We start from the raw sequence: 16,859 nt of genomic DNA on the forward strand, positions 1-16,859 counted from the left end.
TCTGGGGCGGAGCTGCCCAAGGAAGAGATCCGGGGGGTCAGGAGGCCAACTACCCATCATCCAAGGCGGAGGAGCATCAGGTTGAAGACCATCCCCTTAAGCCAGGGTTTCTCCACCTGGCCCACTTTAAGACAGGCGGACTTCCCCTCCCAGAATTCCCCCAGCCAGCACAGGCTCAAGGTCAGGGTCCCAAACCGCATACAAGGACTTAACCTGGACCTCCAGGCACCCAACGGGGCTGCGTGATCTCGGCTCCAAGTGGGCCTCCTGGGGAAGCAGAGTGGCGGCCCCATTTTGGACAGCATAGCTGGCACCCCCCTCTCTCCCCACCTCCCCCACGGCCAAAAGGCCTCAGCTCTGCTTCAGAGGAGGAGCCGGAGGCCGAAGACCCACATCTGCCCCCTGGACTTGGGACGCTTTGACTAGAAACCCAGCGAATCCCACCACACAGGGGACTTGAAGGCACTTTTGTTCTCTCCAGTCGTTTTCTTCACTGTTCCGGAAAGCAGCCTGAAGCCCAGACACAGGGAGCCCACTTCTACACCCCCACCCCACCCCCACGGCAAGGCACTCTTGACATGCTCAGGCACCGTGTGCCATTGGTAGGGTTGGGCAAGGGGCCGGGCGCAGAGATCAGCATTGGCGCTGAAGCAAAGCATTGGCCAAGAAGCAACTAAAGCAGGGACTCCAACCTTGGCCCCTTTAAGCCTGGCGGACTTCAACTCCCAGAATTCTTTGCTGGCTGGGGAATTCTGGGAGTTGAAGTCCTCCAGGCTTAAAGGGGCCAAGGTTGGAGACCCTGATCTAAAGGCAGCTTCTCTTTCTTACAAAGAGGACATGGAAGGCCACGTGCAAAAACAAAGTGCTTCCCAACTTTTCTACTAAACATTCCTCGAAGCAAAGAGGGGCTGTAAACTTACATTTCCCCCCTTAAAACTGTGAAGTTTGGACAATGGAATAGGTTTTTTTTTTTTTTTTGGCAGGGGGAGTGAAATCAAATTTTGTTTAAAAAGTACAAAGGGGCTCCCTGAAACACCTGGCTTTTTTGGAAGAGCGAGCAATGTAGAGCAGATATTTTTAGAAGTTCTATTCAAGGGTCTTCAAACTTGGCAAGTTTTAAGACTTGTGGACTTCCACTCCCAGAATTCCTGAACTAACATGCCTGGAGGAGGAGGAATTCTGGGAGTTGAAGTCCACAAGCCTTAAAGCTGTCCAGTTTGAAGATCCCTCTGATCTAAAGTAAGGGTAATTTGGATTTTAATTCAAGAATCCCTGAATTAGTGCCTCTTAAAGTGTTTTTAATGCAGGTATTAAACAACCTGATTTGGGCTGGAGTGGATTAAATTCACGTTTCTCAACCTTGGCGATTTTAAAGCCGGTGGACTTCAACTCCCAGGATGCCGCAGTCTCCCCCCCGCCATAGCTGGGCAGGGGAATTCTGGGAGTTGAAGTTCATCCACCTTAAACTTGCCAGAGTTGAGAACCCTAATAGGGGACATTCCCCACCCCCATGTATCACTGCAACCCAAAATGGGTTCAGTACGGAAGTCTCCCTCCCATTTTTCACAATGTAAACAAAACTCTTGGCTTTGTAGTGTCTTCAAAAGAGTTGGACTCTTAAGTGCATCATGGATCTCTGGGGAGCAAGGCCGGAGTTAACCATAGTTAGTTAGTGGTCAACACCCCTCACAGGGAGAGAGTTAAGTGCAACACATTGAAGGAGTTTACCTTGGAGCAGTGTTTCACAACCTCGGCAACTTTAAGATGGGGGGGGAGGGAGGGGGCGCTGGCTGGGGAATTCTGGGAGTTGAAGTCCACCCATCTTAAAGTTAATGAAGTTGACAAACTCTGGCCCAGGAGAAGAAAAAAACGTTTTTTTTTTTCGTTTTTCAAAAAGAAAAGCTTTGGTATTCAAGGACACACACACACACGTACACGTACACGTACACACACGTACACACACGTACGCATGTACCATGCCTATTTGCACTATTTGCACGCTCCCCCTTACTGGAAGGAAAACATTAAAATTCCAGGACTTCTTTTTTTTTTCTTTTTGGCAACCATACATCACAATCTCTTTGGCAGGGCTCCTTTTAAACTTTCGCGATAGGAAAAAAGACCTCCCCCAACCCCCTTAAAAAACCCTGAAGCATCTTTAGCGTATTTATATATAGAGAGATATATAGAGATATATAATAAAGTATAAATTCTTGCATAGAAAATAACTTTTTTTAAAAAAATGGTTTCCTCTTTTTTTTTCTGAGCATGTTAAGGATAGAAGAGCTTCACGAAGCAGAATTTGAGTGCATGTCGGGGAACGTCGGAAGGTTACATGATGCTGCAGTTCGAAGGAACCTAAGCGGTGGGGGGGGAGAGAGAGAGAGAGGAGACAGACTTACAGAGCTGGAAGGGACCCCCCAGAGGTCATCTAGTCCAACCCCCTGACCAAGCAGGAGACCCTCTACCATTCCACACAAATGGCTGTCCGGTCGCTTCTTAAAGGCCCCCCGGGGGTTGATGGAGCACTGACTAATTTGCTCTCACAATCAGGGAATTTCTCCTTAATTCCAAATTCAGGGCCGATCTAGAATCGGGCCTCCCTCAAAATACCAGCAAGCGAGTTGTGGCTGCCGGTCCAAAAAAACAGGGCCTTCCCTCCCAGCTAAGACTCTCTTTGGGTGCTCCAATCTCACTCCGGCCCCATTTCTGCACCCCAATCGATCAGTGCGACCCAAAATGGGCACAAGTTCCCGAACGCCAGGGAGGAACAGGGGAGGCAGCTATCAAAACAATTTTCCAAAGTGCAAAGTTTTCTGCACAAAAAGTCCCCCAGCTCAGGGGCATCTTTGACAGCCTCCACCCCCCCTCCAGTGCAGCCACCAAGCAGGCCCTGCAAAGGGCCACTTCCATTTGCTTGGCGGGGGGAGGGATGGGGGTCCGTGGGCGATGTTCCACAGGGGGCGAGACACGATACCCAAACTGTACCTCCCTTGTTCCAACCACCCCCAAGAGGGTTTCATAGAAACACGAGGGCTGGAAGGGCACTTGGAGGTCTTCTAGTCCAACCCCTGTTCAAGCAGCAGACCATATACCGTGCCAGACAGGACATGCCCCCCAGGGCACAAAGCCAAGTGCAGCTTATTGCTCTCATGTGAACTTTGCAAAGCCAGGATAGCAATCGCCCTTAGACTTCTATGCCGCTTCACGGTGCCTTTCCAGCCCTCTCTCAGCGGTTTACAGAGTCAGCCTCTCGCCCCCCCCACACAATCTGGGTCCTCCTTTTACCCACCTCGGAAGGACGGAAGGCTGAGTCAACCTGGAGCCTGGTGGGATTTGACCTGCCAAGTTGCAGAGGCACCTGGCAGTCAGCAGAAGTAGCTTGCAGTACTGCACTCTCACCACCGCCCCACAGAATGCAGCCTGTCAGGGTTTTCAGCCCACCCACCCACCCCCACATGCTGTTCAGCGGGGACCATCCCAGGATTTCTTTCTTGCCCCCACCAATCCAAAATGCCCCGGCCGAGGAGCCCTGTGTGGCACAGGAAGCTCTGCCAACTCTCTGCCGGCCTGGAAGCGTCTTAAAGCCCCGACACACCGTCCTATGCGTCATGCCCTCCCCAGCAACGGGAGGAGGAGGAGGAGGAGGAGGGAGGGCCACTCCCAGTTGGAGGGCTCCCACCACAAAGCCGCCTCCTCCGGCCCAGGGTCCCACCTGCCCGCTGGCACTGACCTGCTGGCGTGGGGTGGAGCTGCCCAGGATGTAGGAGCGGGGCAGGAGGCTCTCCCCGAGGTTGGTGCCTCCACTGCGGTAGCTGCGCGTGATGGTCAGGCTGGAGGAGGAGGAGCCGGTAGACATGGTGCTGGTGCCCACATTCGTGGCCCCGGAGGACTTCTCCGCCGGCTGCCCGCACGTCCCACACAACACCGTGCGGGAGCGCAGGTTGTACTCGCCCGGATCTCCGCTGCCGCTGCAGTGGCTCTGCAGAAGGAAGGAAGAAGGGAAGAAGCAAAGCTTGGCACCCTCCGGGCCGAGACCCCATCTGGGCTGGAGGTGCTGGATTCGTACCTGTGGGGTCCTTGGCGCTCTGTGAACTTGGATGTTTTATTACCAAACTAGGCAACTTCATCAGCACACTGAAGATGTGACCCAGTTGGGTCGTGAAACATCTGCCCCCAAGAGCTCCAAGGACCCCCACAGGTCAACCCTGAGCTAAAAATGCTCCTTCTGTCAGATTCCTATCTTGCAACCCTTTTGACTCTTGGCTTGTCTGGGACTCTGGAACCCACAATGACTTCTTAAAAAAATGGCCCAGGGTAGAATATACGTTACATTGATTTATTCCAGAAATAAAAAGATTACATCTGGATTGAAGCTAAACCCATTTTTCTCTTTAACAGGCTTGTTCAATCCACAGGCCTGTTAAATGCGAGCACGTTAACCAGCTGAATATTAAACTGGATTTCCAACGTGGTCTGAAGTGTCCGATATACACAAAGGCAACACTTCTCTTATTCCGATTTCAGGTTTAGATTAAGAGATGTTTATTTTGTATTTTTTTAAGTGGCTGTGGATGCTGGGAAGATTCCATCCCGAGTTCACCTAGCATCATTTCCACCCACTCTCCCTGCAAAGGGACAGTGACTGAGTCAGTGACACAAGGTGGCATGTGCATTTAATGAATAAAACAAACGGTAAATAAATAAGTACTGGCTTTACTAACATTCTTTGTCATTTTGTTAAAACAAGGAGGGGTATATAGATATTTCAGAAGCGCCTGCAAGAAAGCCAGCAAGCTCAGAGAACACACCGAGGATCCCTCGCTTTAACTCTGAGCTACCAATATCCTCCTTTATTGGTATAAAGATTTCAATCTGTACACCTGAGAATAATTAAAATAATTTATAAACACTGAGGATTATTTCACATGTATGCTTGCTTTCATTGCTATTTTTTGGGGGGGAAGTCTTTTTTTATCCTCTGAATGCACTCTTAATCTCAGTTGCAGACTAACAAAGACAACAAAATTCTCTGCAGAGCCTGATTTTAAAAAGTCAGCTTCAGAGGAAGAATTTCTCCCACGGGAGGCTTGTATCTAAATAGTGGTTTTATCTAGAACGAATATATACATACGCACATACTTTAGTCGGACCTCAAACAAAGAGCAATCAGCAAGTACAGCAGGGAAGCACACGGAGAGAAAGAGATGCACCCCAACAGGGCCTCTTTTTATTACAGCTCTTAAAGTGATATCAGCCCAAAAACCTTGCTCTCTCCTTCCTAGCATTCCATCATCATATAACAGCTGGTCAGCTCTTGAATCATCACCCTGACATCTTTGCCCCACAACCAAAGCTGTTTGCATTTTCGAAAACCACCCCGAGGAGTGCTGCTGAATTGTGTTTGTTCCCCATTTGAACCCAGCCCTCGGGAGGTGGGCAGAGGCCTCCCCCCCCCCCCCAAATAACTCACATGGTGATGGTGGCCATGGATGCCATCCTCATCGTCCTCTTCGTCCTCATCATTGACAACAATCGTGCGCACCAACTTCCGCATGGCCACCTCCTGCAGGGAGGGAGGGAGAAACGGGGGAGGGCTGATTCTGGTCCACCCCAGCTCAGGAGGATTTGGGAGGGAAACAGCCAGGAAAGCAGGCAGACAGGAAGAGGGGCTCGGGCCTTGGCACCCTCAACTGCGCCTTCCCCGTACCAGGAGAGGAAAGCCCCTTCCCCACTGGCACCAAGAAAAGGGCCAGGATGTGTCCACCGACAGCCCCCCTCCCCTTGTTAATCCAAGGGGTCCCAGGTGCCGCCTCCCCCTTGCTATAATTGTTTTGACAGGCTCTGCATTGTTTCAAAATTAAACGGGAATCAAAAGAGTCACAAAGGCATCATCTGGATTTCCAGAATGTATTTAGGGGGAAGGGGCATTTTTAGGCAACCAAATTAGGGGGAGGTGGCCCCTCATCTGACGAGGAAAAGAGGCAACCGAGGGGTGGGCAAAGTGGAGCTAGCCTCTCCTCAGTCATTTTTACAATGATGCAGCCATAACAGTCTATTTTTTTTGGTAATTATAACTCCTCCTATATTTCTAATGGTTGTTCAAACTCTGTTTTTATTGCATTTTTATTGTATTTGGAGGCTGTCCAGGGTCAGTCCGGACAGGGTGATTAATGACACAATCCAGAGTTAAGTTAATTGAATTAACCGAATAGGGTTTTGTCTCCCTTTCCAAGGGCAAGTTCTACCCCTTTGCGGTGGGGTCTTCCCACCGGCTCACCCCCGAATCCCACCCGCCTTACCTCTCCAGTGGAGGTGAGCAGGGCCGTGCGCAGACTGTCGCCGGAGCCCCACGAGCTTTGGTTCTTCCAGACCATGTCCGTGGGGGGGTTGTGGGACACCCCCGCACCCGCAGCCCAGATCTTGCAGGAGAAGGAAGAGAAGAAGAGGCTGATCCCGCTTTCAGGGCACAGGCGCCAGAGGAGCGGGGCGGGGGGGGGGCTCCTCCTGGCATCTCGCCTCCCCCATCCCGGGACCCCCAACGGGTCCTGCCCGCCAAGCCCACCGTTGCTGCTCACCGTGACCAGCTGGTTGGCCTTCAAGGTGAATTTGGGAGGGAACCTGTAGCTAATGGGGGCGTCTTCTCCATTCTGGCGCTTGATCTGCCAGTTTCCCAGTGACTGGTCCTGAGGGGGGCACAAAAAGAGGAGCCGTGGTGGCATCTACAGGGGCTTAGAGGGCCCAAGAGATGCCAGGTGGGCTGGGGGGGGGCAGGAAGGCGATTAAGTGGTTAGTAGAGGGAGCGAACGTAAGGGCACTAACACGCCTATCGTCCCCGTCGTTGCATTTTTATTCTTTTATTCTGTTCTCGTTTTTGTTTGACCAATTCAAATAGACAGACAGACACAAAGATAATGGATGAGTAGATAGACAGATATAGATAGAAATAGATAGATGGGATTAGATAGGGTTAGGGATTATATAAGGGGGATTTCACATGGGAATGTATACTGGCACTTAGTTTAAAATTGCTGGAAATTATTTTAGGATTATGTAACTATATACTGGATATATATAAAATTGTATGTGAATTATGCTGTTCTGAACCCTTATATTGGAGGATTAAAAATGAGCTATATAAAGAAGCTATTTTTGGCAACTTCAGGGAGGATACCTTAAAATATATATGTTTTAAAATATACAGTTGATTATTTAATGTTAATATGTTTAAAGTTGGGGAATGAATTATTAAATCGGATAGATTGAGGGGATATACCATGTGGATCCTAAATATATTGGTTTTTATTTTATTCTTTCTAGATTGTTGATTATATAATTGACCTAGGAAAACTTTAGGATAACAATGATGTGTAATGTTGAATAAAATAGGTGGTAAGCTGAAAATGGAAATAATAGGGGGTAAAGAACTGGGAATCTATATGTGGATGAAATGATATTGATATTGAATTAATGAATTGAAATATGAAATGGAAACTTAAAAGATGAGTGAAATGGACAATGATATGAGATGATATTATATAAGATTGGTGGAAATGAAAGTATGATTATGTACAACTGTTGTTATAATCTGGAACCACATTGCCCATGTAAAGAGATTTGTAAAATTAAAAAATTAAAAACTTTTTTGAAAAAAAAAAAAAGATAGGTAGGATAGACAGATAGATGATAGATAGATAGATAGATAGATAGATAGATAGATAGATAGATAGACAGATGATAGATGATAGATCAGGAGTCTTCAAACTTGACAGCTTTAAGACTTGTGGACTTCAACTCCCAGAATTCCTCCTCCTCCAGTCATGTTAGCTCAGGAATTCTGGGAGTTGAAGTCCACAGGTCTTAAAGCTGTCAAGTTTGAAGATCCTTGCTCTTTTTAGTTTTTATGTTGCTTCTCCAAACGTTTCATAAAGTTATACATAAAAATGTTCTGCATCCCTGTTGACCAGATGCCAGAGAGACTCCATGGGGAGCCGCAAAGCCAAGGCCGGCTCTCGGAAGCAGGGAAGGCAGCCTGGATCCTGCCAGCGCCTTGGGCTATAGCCAAAATCCAGCCATCACACAGCTCGCCATCGCAAACTCAAGGAAACCTCTCAACGTGCTCAGAGGGCTGGCAGAGACCTTGATGGCTGGGGGGGGGGCTCAGCTCAAAAGCTGCCGCGAGGCCACAACGAAACCTAAATTGCAGGTCCTCTCCGAGCGTGACGGTTTTCTTGCAGAAAAGTTTCATCAGTGATAGGAAGGATGGGGGTTTGCAGGGGGGAGGAAGAGGAGGGGGAGGAGGTGGAGGAGAAGAAGAAGAGGAGGCGGGAGGAGGAGGAGGGGAGGAAGAGGAGGAGAAGGAGGAAGGAGGAGGGAAGGAGGGAGGAGGAGGAGGAGGAGGAGGAGAGGAGGAAGAGGGGAGAGGAGGTGGGAGGAGCAGAAGGAGGAGAAGGAGAAGAGGAGGGGGGAGGAGGGGGGAGGAGAAGAAGGAGGAGGAGGAAGGGAGGAGGAGGGAGGGGGAGGAGGAGGAAGAGGAGCAGGAGGAGAAGAGGAGGAGGGGGAGGAGGAGGAGGGGAGGAGGAGGGGGAGGGGATGAGGGGAAGAGGAGGAAGAGGGGGAGGATGAGGAGAAGAGGAGGAGAAGGGGGAGGGGGGAGGAGCAGGAGGAGGAGAAGGAGGGGAGGAGGAGGAGAGGAAGAGGAGGAGAAGGAGGGGAGGAGGAGGGGAGGAGGAGGAAGGACTGTGGGGGCCTTGGTGCTCTCTGAGCTTGGTGATTTTTCTTGGAGACGTTTCATGACCCAGCTAGGGAACATCATCAGACCAAACACATCCCTTCTGACAGGCAACACCCAGAGAAGCAGGGATGGACACCAGACAAACAAGCAGAAACCAATCCTTCCATCAAGGAACGCCCCCAGGAGAAACCCCCCTCCCCCCCTCCCCAGAATCCCTGGCAGGGCAGAGGCGGCTGTCCACCGACAGGGAGCAAAGCCCACTTCCTTCCTTATCCTGGAGTTACTGGGTGGGCCATGCATTTCCATAAAGAAGCAAACAAGCCCCCTCCCGCTCTAAGCTAGATTAGCCCCCCACCCCCAGGATCAAAGGGCTTCCTCTGCCCCCCCTTGGCACACCCACCTCACTGGACTTATTCCTCAGCCGGACAAACTTGCCCTCCAGGTCCACCTCCTCCACGGCCACGCGGCCACTGGTCCGGGCGTGCTGGGAGAAGCTGGTGCGGCTCTCGCCGTCCTCCAACTTCCTTTTCTTGGTGGAGCTTTGCCCGGAGGAAGAGACGCGGATGCGAGAGCCGCTCTTCTGGGAGGAGGGGCTGGGAGAGAGGCGCAACCTGCGGGGGGGGAGGGGCGAGAGACGCAGAGGGATATGCACCTGCGCTGTCCCCAGAGAGCCAGTGCCCGCCCCCCTCCGTGCCCAGGGAAGGGCCCAAGCCAAGCGGACCTCAAAGGGCCCCCAAAGGCTCACCCCAGAGGAGGGGCAGCCGGGCAAACCCCCCCCCCCACCTGCCCAAGTCTGAACCGGATCGCTGTCCGTCTACTGACACCCAAGGAGGGAGGGGTGGTTTTCCCCGCAGACCCTCCGGGGCCACCCCTGAAGGCCCCAGACTGCCCCGCCTAGCTCGGCCGGCCAAGTGGGCCCAGGCCGCCGCCCCCACCTCTCCTCCTCGCCCTCCAGGAGTTTGCGGTAGGCGTTGATCTCCATGTCCAGGGCCAGCTTGATGTCCAGCAGCTCCTGGTACTCGTCCAGCTGCTGCTGCATGCGGGCCCGCATCTCGGCCATCTCCCGCTCCTTCTCCCCCAGGATGCGGCGGCTGGTATCCCGCTCCCTGGACAGGGCGTCCTCCAGGTCCCGCAGCTTCGCCTCCTTGGCCGCCAACTGGGGGGGAGGGGAAGGCAAGAGAGGGGTTGGGGGCCTGGAGGGGGGGGAGGGGGCGAGAGGACCCCTGCCCTGGCTCACCCGACCGAGCCAAAGGGGCCGATTTCCCCACCTGGAAACCGGCGGCCCCTCCCCTGCCCCCCCGCTCCGCCAGGCCCCCTACCTGCTTCTGCAGCTGGCTGAGCTGGGCGGAGAGGCTGTCGATGCGGATCCGGGTCTGCTGAAGCTCCTCGTGAGCCGCCCCAGCCATGTTGCTGTTCCGCTCGGCCGACTGCTTGGCGTTCTCCAGCTGCAAAGAAGCGGAAGCCGCTCGGGAGGTTGGCGCATTGCTAAGGAGCTGGTCCTCAAGGCTGCCCCCCCAAAGGCCAAGAGCTGGCAAGGCCCCCTCTGCCCCAGCCCCCCAACCTCAAGGGCCGCCCTCCTCCGAAGGCTGCAATGAGGGAGAGCGGCTTCTCCACGCTCCGGAGCCCCTGGAAGGGAGGGGGCAGCAGAAGCCGGCTGGCGCTTGGGGATGGTGGCAGCGGGAGTCTACACACACCCCCTCCAGGGGTGCTACCTTGGCCGCGTAGGTCTTCTCCAGCTCGTCCTTGTAGTGCTTGACCTGGGCCTCATGCTGCCCACGGAGGTCCTGCAGCGCGTCGGCCAGCTTGTTCTCGAACTCGCGCTGGTGCCCGTTGTCGATCTCTACCAGGCGCGTCTCGTGGCGGCGCTTGGTCTCGCGGAGCTCCTGCGGGGGAGGGGGTGGCCAGCGGGTGAGCAGGGCATCCCAGGACTGTCAAGAAGGCACGACAGCCCCCTCCCGACTGTGACCCGTCCCGTTCCCCCCCAGCCCCAACCTGCAGCCCCCGCCATCCAGCGGCTCCTCTGGGGGGGGGGCGCCGTTTCCAGACGTGGGGAGAAGAGGCTGCAAGAGGATGCCTTACACCGGGATTCCGGCCGTTCCCCCCATTTAAATCGTGGGTCTCGAGCCAAACTTCCAAAACTTCCAAAGGATTTATTGGGAGCGAACATGTCCGGCACTGCCTGGGTGGAGCCGACTCTGAGACACACCATTCACTGTCACCCTTGACCCTGGTTTTCCCCCCCACCCCTCTGGGTGTATCCTAATTCGTATCCTCCAATGGGACACCTCCATAGCCCAGAGTCAACATTTAGATTGTTGACTCCAGTTAGATTTTTGCTGGGCCGGCTGCCTGCCCCAAGGCAGGGTGGCGAGTTCAAGTCTCCCAGCCCGCCGTTTAGGCTTGGAAAATTAATTAGTTATTGTTACTTGAAACATTGTGAAATGTAAAGCGGAAGGGGGGGGGGTGGAGTTGCATGCCACTGTACAGACAGTCCTCGACTTACGGCCACAATTCAGCCCAAAATTTCCTCTTGCTAAGGGAAACATTTGTGAAGTGAATTTGGCCCATTTTTGACCTTTCTTGCCATGGTCGTTAAGCGATTTCCCTTCACTATTTAACAACATGGTCGTTCAGTGAATCTGCCTTGGACTTTGCTCGTCAGAAGGGTTGCAAAAGTGGCGGCCCCGGGGATGCCGCAGCCGCCGTACAGGGGAAGCACAGTCACAAATCACCTTTTTTTTAGTGCCGTTGTAAATTTTGAACGGTCGCTAAATGAACCGCTGTAAGTCTAGGACTGCCTGTACTGAAAAAAAAGGTGTCGGTCTCCATCTTTTCCTTTTCTAACTTTTGCTTTTTCTCCCTATTTTTATTCTATAACGAAACTTCATAATGAAATTTATTTCAGAATGTGGGAGGGGGGCTTTTACAGAGAGAGACCCCAACTCAAAATAAGGAGGAATTCCCGGCCATCCGAGCCATGAAGCAGCAGAGTCCCTTCCCAAGCCGAGGCGGAGCAGGATTCCTGCCCTAGACGGGGCTGGGCTGGATGACCTCTAAGGGGCCCCTTCTGGGTTCTGGGACTCACCTCGCTGTAGATGTTCTTCTGGAAGTCCAGCTCCTCCTTCACGGTCTGCAGCCTGTTCTCTGCATCCACCCGCCGCAGCATTTCGTCCTGAAGCTGCTTCTTGACGTCGGCCAAGGCCACCTCCAACTGCAGGGGGACAAACGAGGGACTCCCCGTCACGCCCCGGAAGGGACAGCGAGTGGCCCCAGACCCTCTGGCCGCCTGGCCGGGGGAGGGGCACGTTGCAGGAGGCGGCTCTGACCAGGCCGGGCGCACAACGTCTGTCTCTAGACCAGGGCGGGCGAACCTTTTCCACATTGCATGCCAAAAGTGTGTGCGCATGCGCCTGTGTGCCTGACCCATGATGCCCTGCGCACGTGACTCCCCCTGCCCCCTGCGCACCATGCGCCTCTGTGCATCCATGCGTAACGCCACCGCCACCACCGCACACCTCTGTGCATGTGCACACAACCCTCTCCCAGCGTGGCGCATGCCTCTGCTCATGCGTGCACGTCTCCCCCCACGCATGCGCAACAGATACCCGGCAATCAGCCGGCTGGTGGGCGCCGCGCACACATTCGCAGTGGGGGCTCTTCCGGGCCACCCGTGATGGCGAACCTTTGGCCAGAGGTGGAAAGCAGAGCCCTCTCCCTGGGCCAGCCGCTCTTCGGGTCTCTGACGTGCACATGTGTGCCAGCCAGCTGGTCTCCAAAACCAGGCCGTTTTCCGGTCATTTCCAGGCCATTTCAGGGGGTGTTTTCTGGGGTGTTTTTAGGCCATCTTTGGGGCTGTTTTCAGCCTGAAAAAACAGCCTGCAAATGGACAAAAACTGCCCCCCAAAATGCCACAAAAGCAGGCATGTGCATACCGGCCAGCTGGGCTTCGGTTTTCTGGCACTCCGGCACGCGGACATGCACACACATTCTGGTTTGGGCATTGGGTGCTGAAAAGGTTCGCCATCACTGCCAACCGTGGCCCCTTTAAGACTGGTGGACTTCAACTCCCAGGTATGCTGGCTGAGGCATTCTGGGAGTTGAAGTCCACCAGTCTTAAAGGGGCCACGGTTGGAGGCCCCTGCTCTAGGCCCCTTGATGCCCAATGTGCCTGCCACACCCCAGCGGCTCCACGCTCCCAGAAACATCAGGTGTGTGTGTGTGTGTGTGTGTGTGTGTGTGTGTGTGTGTGTGAGCCCGATCCTCTTAAGCTACGTTCCCCCAAGTAAAGGCCTGGCATTCACAAGCCATCAATCCTAATGGAAGCTTCTCTCCATCGGGGCCTGCCGTCGTCCCCTTAGAGCAGGGGGGTCAAACTCGAGTTTAAATCTGGCCCGCGGGGCCGGTCTGGAAATACCAAAGGACCGGCCCGTGGTGCCTCTGCAGGCCAAAAAGGCCCATGCGAGGCTCCCCCACAACCCCTTTTCGGCTGCAGGAGGCGTCCACCCTGCCTCCCCCGCCTCCCCCCACCTGCCAGCCCAATGGAGGAGAACTGCGATGCTGATCCGGCCGTAAAGAAATCCACTTGGACACCCCTGTCTTAGAGGCGGCAGGGAGTGAAAAACCTCTGGACTTTAGAGGATCTAAAGTAGAAGGAAAGCCAGCTTCATCGGGTGGTGAAGGCACCAGACTGGCAACCAGGAGGCTGGGAGTTCTAGTCCCACCTTAGGCACAAAAGCCCCTGGGAACCTTTGGGCCAATCACCAGGAGACTGGGAGTTTTAGTCCCGCCTTAGGCACAAAAGCCCTGGGAAACTTTGGGCCAATCACCAGGAGACTGGGAGTTCTAGTCCCGCCTTAGGCCAAAAGCCCTGGGAAACTTTGGGCCAATCACCAGGAGACTGGGAGTTTTAGTCCCGCCTTAGGCACAAAAGCCCTGGGAAACTTTGGGCCAATCACCAGGAGACTGGGAGTTTTAGTCCCGCCTTAGGCACAAAAGCCCCTGGGAAACTTTGGGCCAATCACCAGGAGACTGGGAGTTCTAGTCCCGCTTAGGCACAAAAGCCCTGGGAAACTTTGGGCCAATCACCAGGAGACTGGGAGTTCTAGTCCCGCCTTAGGCACAAAAGCCCTGGGAAACTTTGGGCCAATCACCAGGAGACTGGGAGTTCTAGTCCCGCCTTAGGCACAAAAGCCCTGGGAAACTTTGGGCCAATCACCAGGAGACTGGGAGTTCTAGTCCCGCCTTAGGCACAAAAGCCCTGGGAAACTTTGGGCCAATCACCAGGAGACTGGGAGTTCTAGTCCCGCCTTAGGCACAAAAGCCCCTGGGAAACTTTGGGCCAATCACCAGGAGACTGGGAGTTCTAGTCCCGCCTTAGGCACAAAAGCCCCTGGGAAACTTTGGGCCAATCACCAGGAGACTGGGAGTTCTAGTCCCGCCTTAGGCACAAAAGCCCCTGGGAAACTTTGGGCCAATCACCAGGAGACTGGGAGTTCTACTCCTGTCTTAAGCATGAAAGCTGATTGGGTGCCTGTGGTCCAATCACCAGGAGACTGGGAGTTCTAGTCTGACCTTCAGCATGAAAGTTGGCTGGGTGACTTTGGCCCTGGTCCTTCTCTCTCAGCCCAGCCCACTTCGCAGGGTTGTTGTGCTGGGAAAAATAGGAAGGAGGAGTAATTTGGTCTCTTGGCCAATTTGAGTTGTTTTATTATAATAACAAAGGCAGGATAGAAATAAATAAAATTTATAGAAACAAACAAACAGAAAATGGGCAGGGAGGCCTATCCATGGCTGGGGATGATGGGAGCCAGAGTCCCCACACCCAGTTCCTCTGAAAGGTCAGTGAACGGAGGGGTCGATTTGCTTTCCAACTCCCATCCCTCCTCTCTGCCTTGGCCAAGGGTGGACTCCATCGCCCCCTGTTGGCCTCACCTGGTTCCTGCAGAGATGAGCTTTGCCAGCCCACAGAGGGCGCAGGGTGGACGTAAGTGGGGAAAGCAGGGAGAAGGAGGGACCCTGCACCTTCCTGCATCGAAAATGGGCCACGCATTGTTTCCTAAAGTTCTAAGTATTCTATTATTATATTTTATTTATGAATCTGGTGGTCTTAACACATATATCCTGGTTGTACAGTTTTTAAATTGTTATTTGTTTTAATTTGTTTTATATTGTTATTTGTATACATCTTTTGGTGTTGTTTAGTTGTATGTTGCGAAAGAGCACCTTATTTCGTTGTTCTCAGGTTCCTGAGCACAATGACAATAAATTTATCTTATCTTATCTTATCTTATCTTATCTTATCTTATCTTATCTTATCTTATTATCTAGTTATTGATAGAAAAGGTCCCAAATTTCATAGAATTGTTTATCTTCTTGTTCTCTAATTTCAAACGAAATTAGAGAACAAGAAGATAAACAATTCTATGAAATTTGGGACCTTTTCTATCAATGGCTAGATAATAAAATATAATAATAGAATATTTAGAACTTTAGGAAACAATGAATACATATTTCTTTTTTTTTCTTTGATACTATCTTTATAAAATGTTATTAAGCTAGACTTGGTATGACTTTATGATTTGCTATAAAATAAATTAAGTAAACTATAGTTATCTCGTTAAAGTATGAATTAATAAAATTATAGTCAAATGATTGTTTAATAATGATATCAGGCTATATAATTGTTGATTGATAATATGAGCTATTATGCAATATAATTACAATGGAGACTATGAAATGGATGCACAAAAAGGAGTGGTAAACCAACCGATACACTGTCTGTAAACTCATGAAGGAAGGATGATGTTTTTATGTTTTATGTGTTTTTGTTTGTTGTTAAAATTAATAAAACTGTTTTCAAAAAAGAAAGAAAGAAAATGGGCCACGCAGAGACTCCGGGGAGGGGAGGGGACGGGTGGGCAGGGCCAGCCAGTGGGTTCAAATACTGGTTCGGCAAACCAGGTGCAAATTGAACACCCGGTTCTGCCTTCAGTTTTGGGAGCCTAATAAGGGCCACCCATTAACCCTGGCTCTGCCCTCTTTCTTGGCCTTGGTTGGCAGTGTGCAGGAACAGGAGCTGGCCCGTGAAGGAGGTGAACGTCTGGTGGTTGCCTAGCACAGTGATCCCCAACCTTTTTGACGCCACGGCCCGGTACCGGCATCAGCTGGGCTCCGCGGCCCGGTACCGGCATCAGCTGGGCGCCGCCATCTTTTTTTGATGAAAAAGTGCTTCCAGTGACCTCACCGGAAATGGCTTTCCACCCGGAAAAGCTCACCGGAAGCGCTGGCGCCGCCATCTTTTTTTGATGAAAACGTGCTTCCGGTGAGCTTTCTACCCGGAAAAGCTCACCGGAAGCACTTTTTCATGAAAAAAAAGATAGCGGCGCCCAGCAAGCCGCGGCCCGGTAGGAGTTGTTCCATGGACCGGTACCTGTCCGCGGACCGGTGGTTGGGGACCCCTGGCCTAGCAGAAGGACCCCTCCCTTCCTGCACAAGGGACATTGACAGACATTGCCTACCTTACAAACACAATCCTCCCGGTATCCTTTGGGACTGGTAGTCCAAAGATGGACCCGGGACGGAGGAGAAACAGGACCCCTCCCATCTCAAGGGCCCCCCAGGGGCAGAGCAGCTGGGGACTGTTGGGGACCCTCACAGGGGTGCCCGTCCTACCTTGGCCAGCTGGCCTCTGAGGTCACGGACTTCGGCCTCCAGGTTGCGCTTCTCCCCCAAGGCCGTGGTGAGCGCAGCCTCTTTGGAGTTGAGCAGGGCCTCCACATCCTTCAGGCGGGCCTGGGCGGCAAGGAGGTCTCCTTCCTTCTTGGTGTTCCTGGACGGAGAAGATGCAGCAATGGGTCAGGAGGGAGCAGCCTCCCAAGGTGGACTTTGATCCCCAAGATCCCCAAGGGAACGTGACTCAGAAACACCAGAACATGAACCAGAATTGGAACCCAGGCCCAGAGATACAGAGAATGACTCCACTCACGCATCTCAGCAACTCTTGGCTTGCTTATTGGTACCCTATGAATATCATTAAGGGTTGCGCCTGATGATTCTTGGCGAATGTATTTTTTTCTTTTTTTATGTACACGGAGAGCATTTGCACCAAGACAAATTCCTTCCGTGT

The 16,859-nt window shown here is 52.5% G+C and overlaps 1 protein-coding gene across 1 annotated transcript in view; it reads right to left on the bottom strand.

Moving 5' to 3' along the window:
- Nucleotides 1-1,559: 1,559 nt before the first annotated feature.
- Nucleotides 1,560-16,859, bottom strand: part of LMNA (lamin A/C) — a 43,980-nt gene continuing 28,680 nt past the window's right edge. Inside the window, exons 2-12 of the mRNA XM_087943247.1 lie at nucleotides 16,406-16,562; nucleotides 11,820-11,945; nucleotides 10,447-10,617; nucleotides 10,054-10,179; nucleotides 9,670-9,890; nucleotides 9,135-9,345; nucleotides 6,579-6,686; nucleotides 6,303-6,422; nucleotides 5,474-5,566; nucleotides 3,734-3,982; nucleotides 1,560-2,358 (exon numbers count right to left, since the gene is read on the bottom strand). Coding sequence (XP_087799373.1) covers nucleotides 2,332-2,358; nucleotides 3,734-3,982; nucleotides 5,474-5,566; nucleotides 6,303-6,422; nucleotides 6,579-6,686; nucleotides 9,135-9,345; nucleotides 9,670-9,890; nucleotides 10,054-10,179; nucleotides 10,447-10,617; nucleotides 11,820-11,945; nucleotides 16,406-16,562 — 1,609 coding nt within the window. The 3' untranslated portion in view covers nucleotides 1,560-2,331. The remainder of the gene's footprint in view (nucleotides 2,359-3,733; nucleotides 3,983-5,473; nucleotides 5,567-6,302; nucleotides 6,423-6,578; nucleotides 6,687-9,134; nucleotides 9,346-9,669; nucleotides 9,891-10,053; nucleotides 10,180-10,446; nucleotides 10,618-11,819; nucleotides 11,946-16,405; nucleotides 16,563-16,859) is intronic.

Source organism: Notechis scutatus, chromosome 14 (assembly GCF_049901735.1).
Source record: "Notechis scutatus isolate UNSWTSFEM ecotype Mainland chromosome 14, rNotScu1.2, whole genome shotgun sequence".
NCBI classification, from domain to species: domain Eukaryota; kingdom Metazoa; phylum Chordata; class Lepidosauria; order Squamata; family Elapidae; genus Notechis; species Notechis scutatus.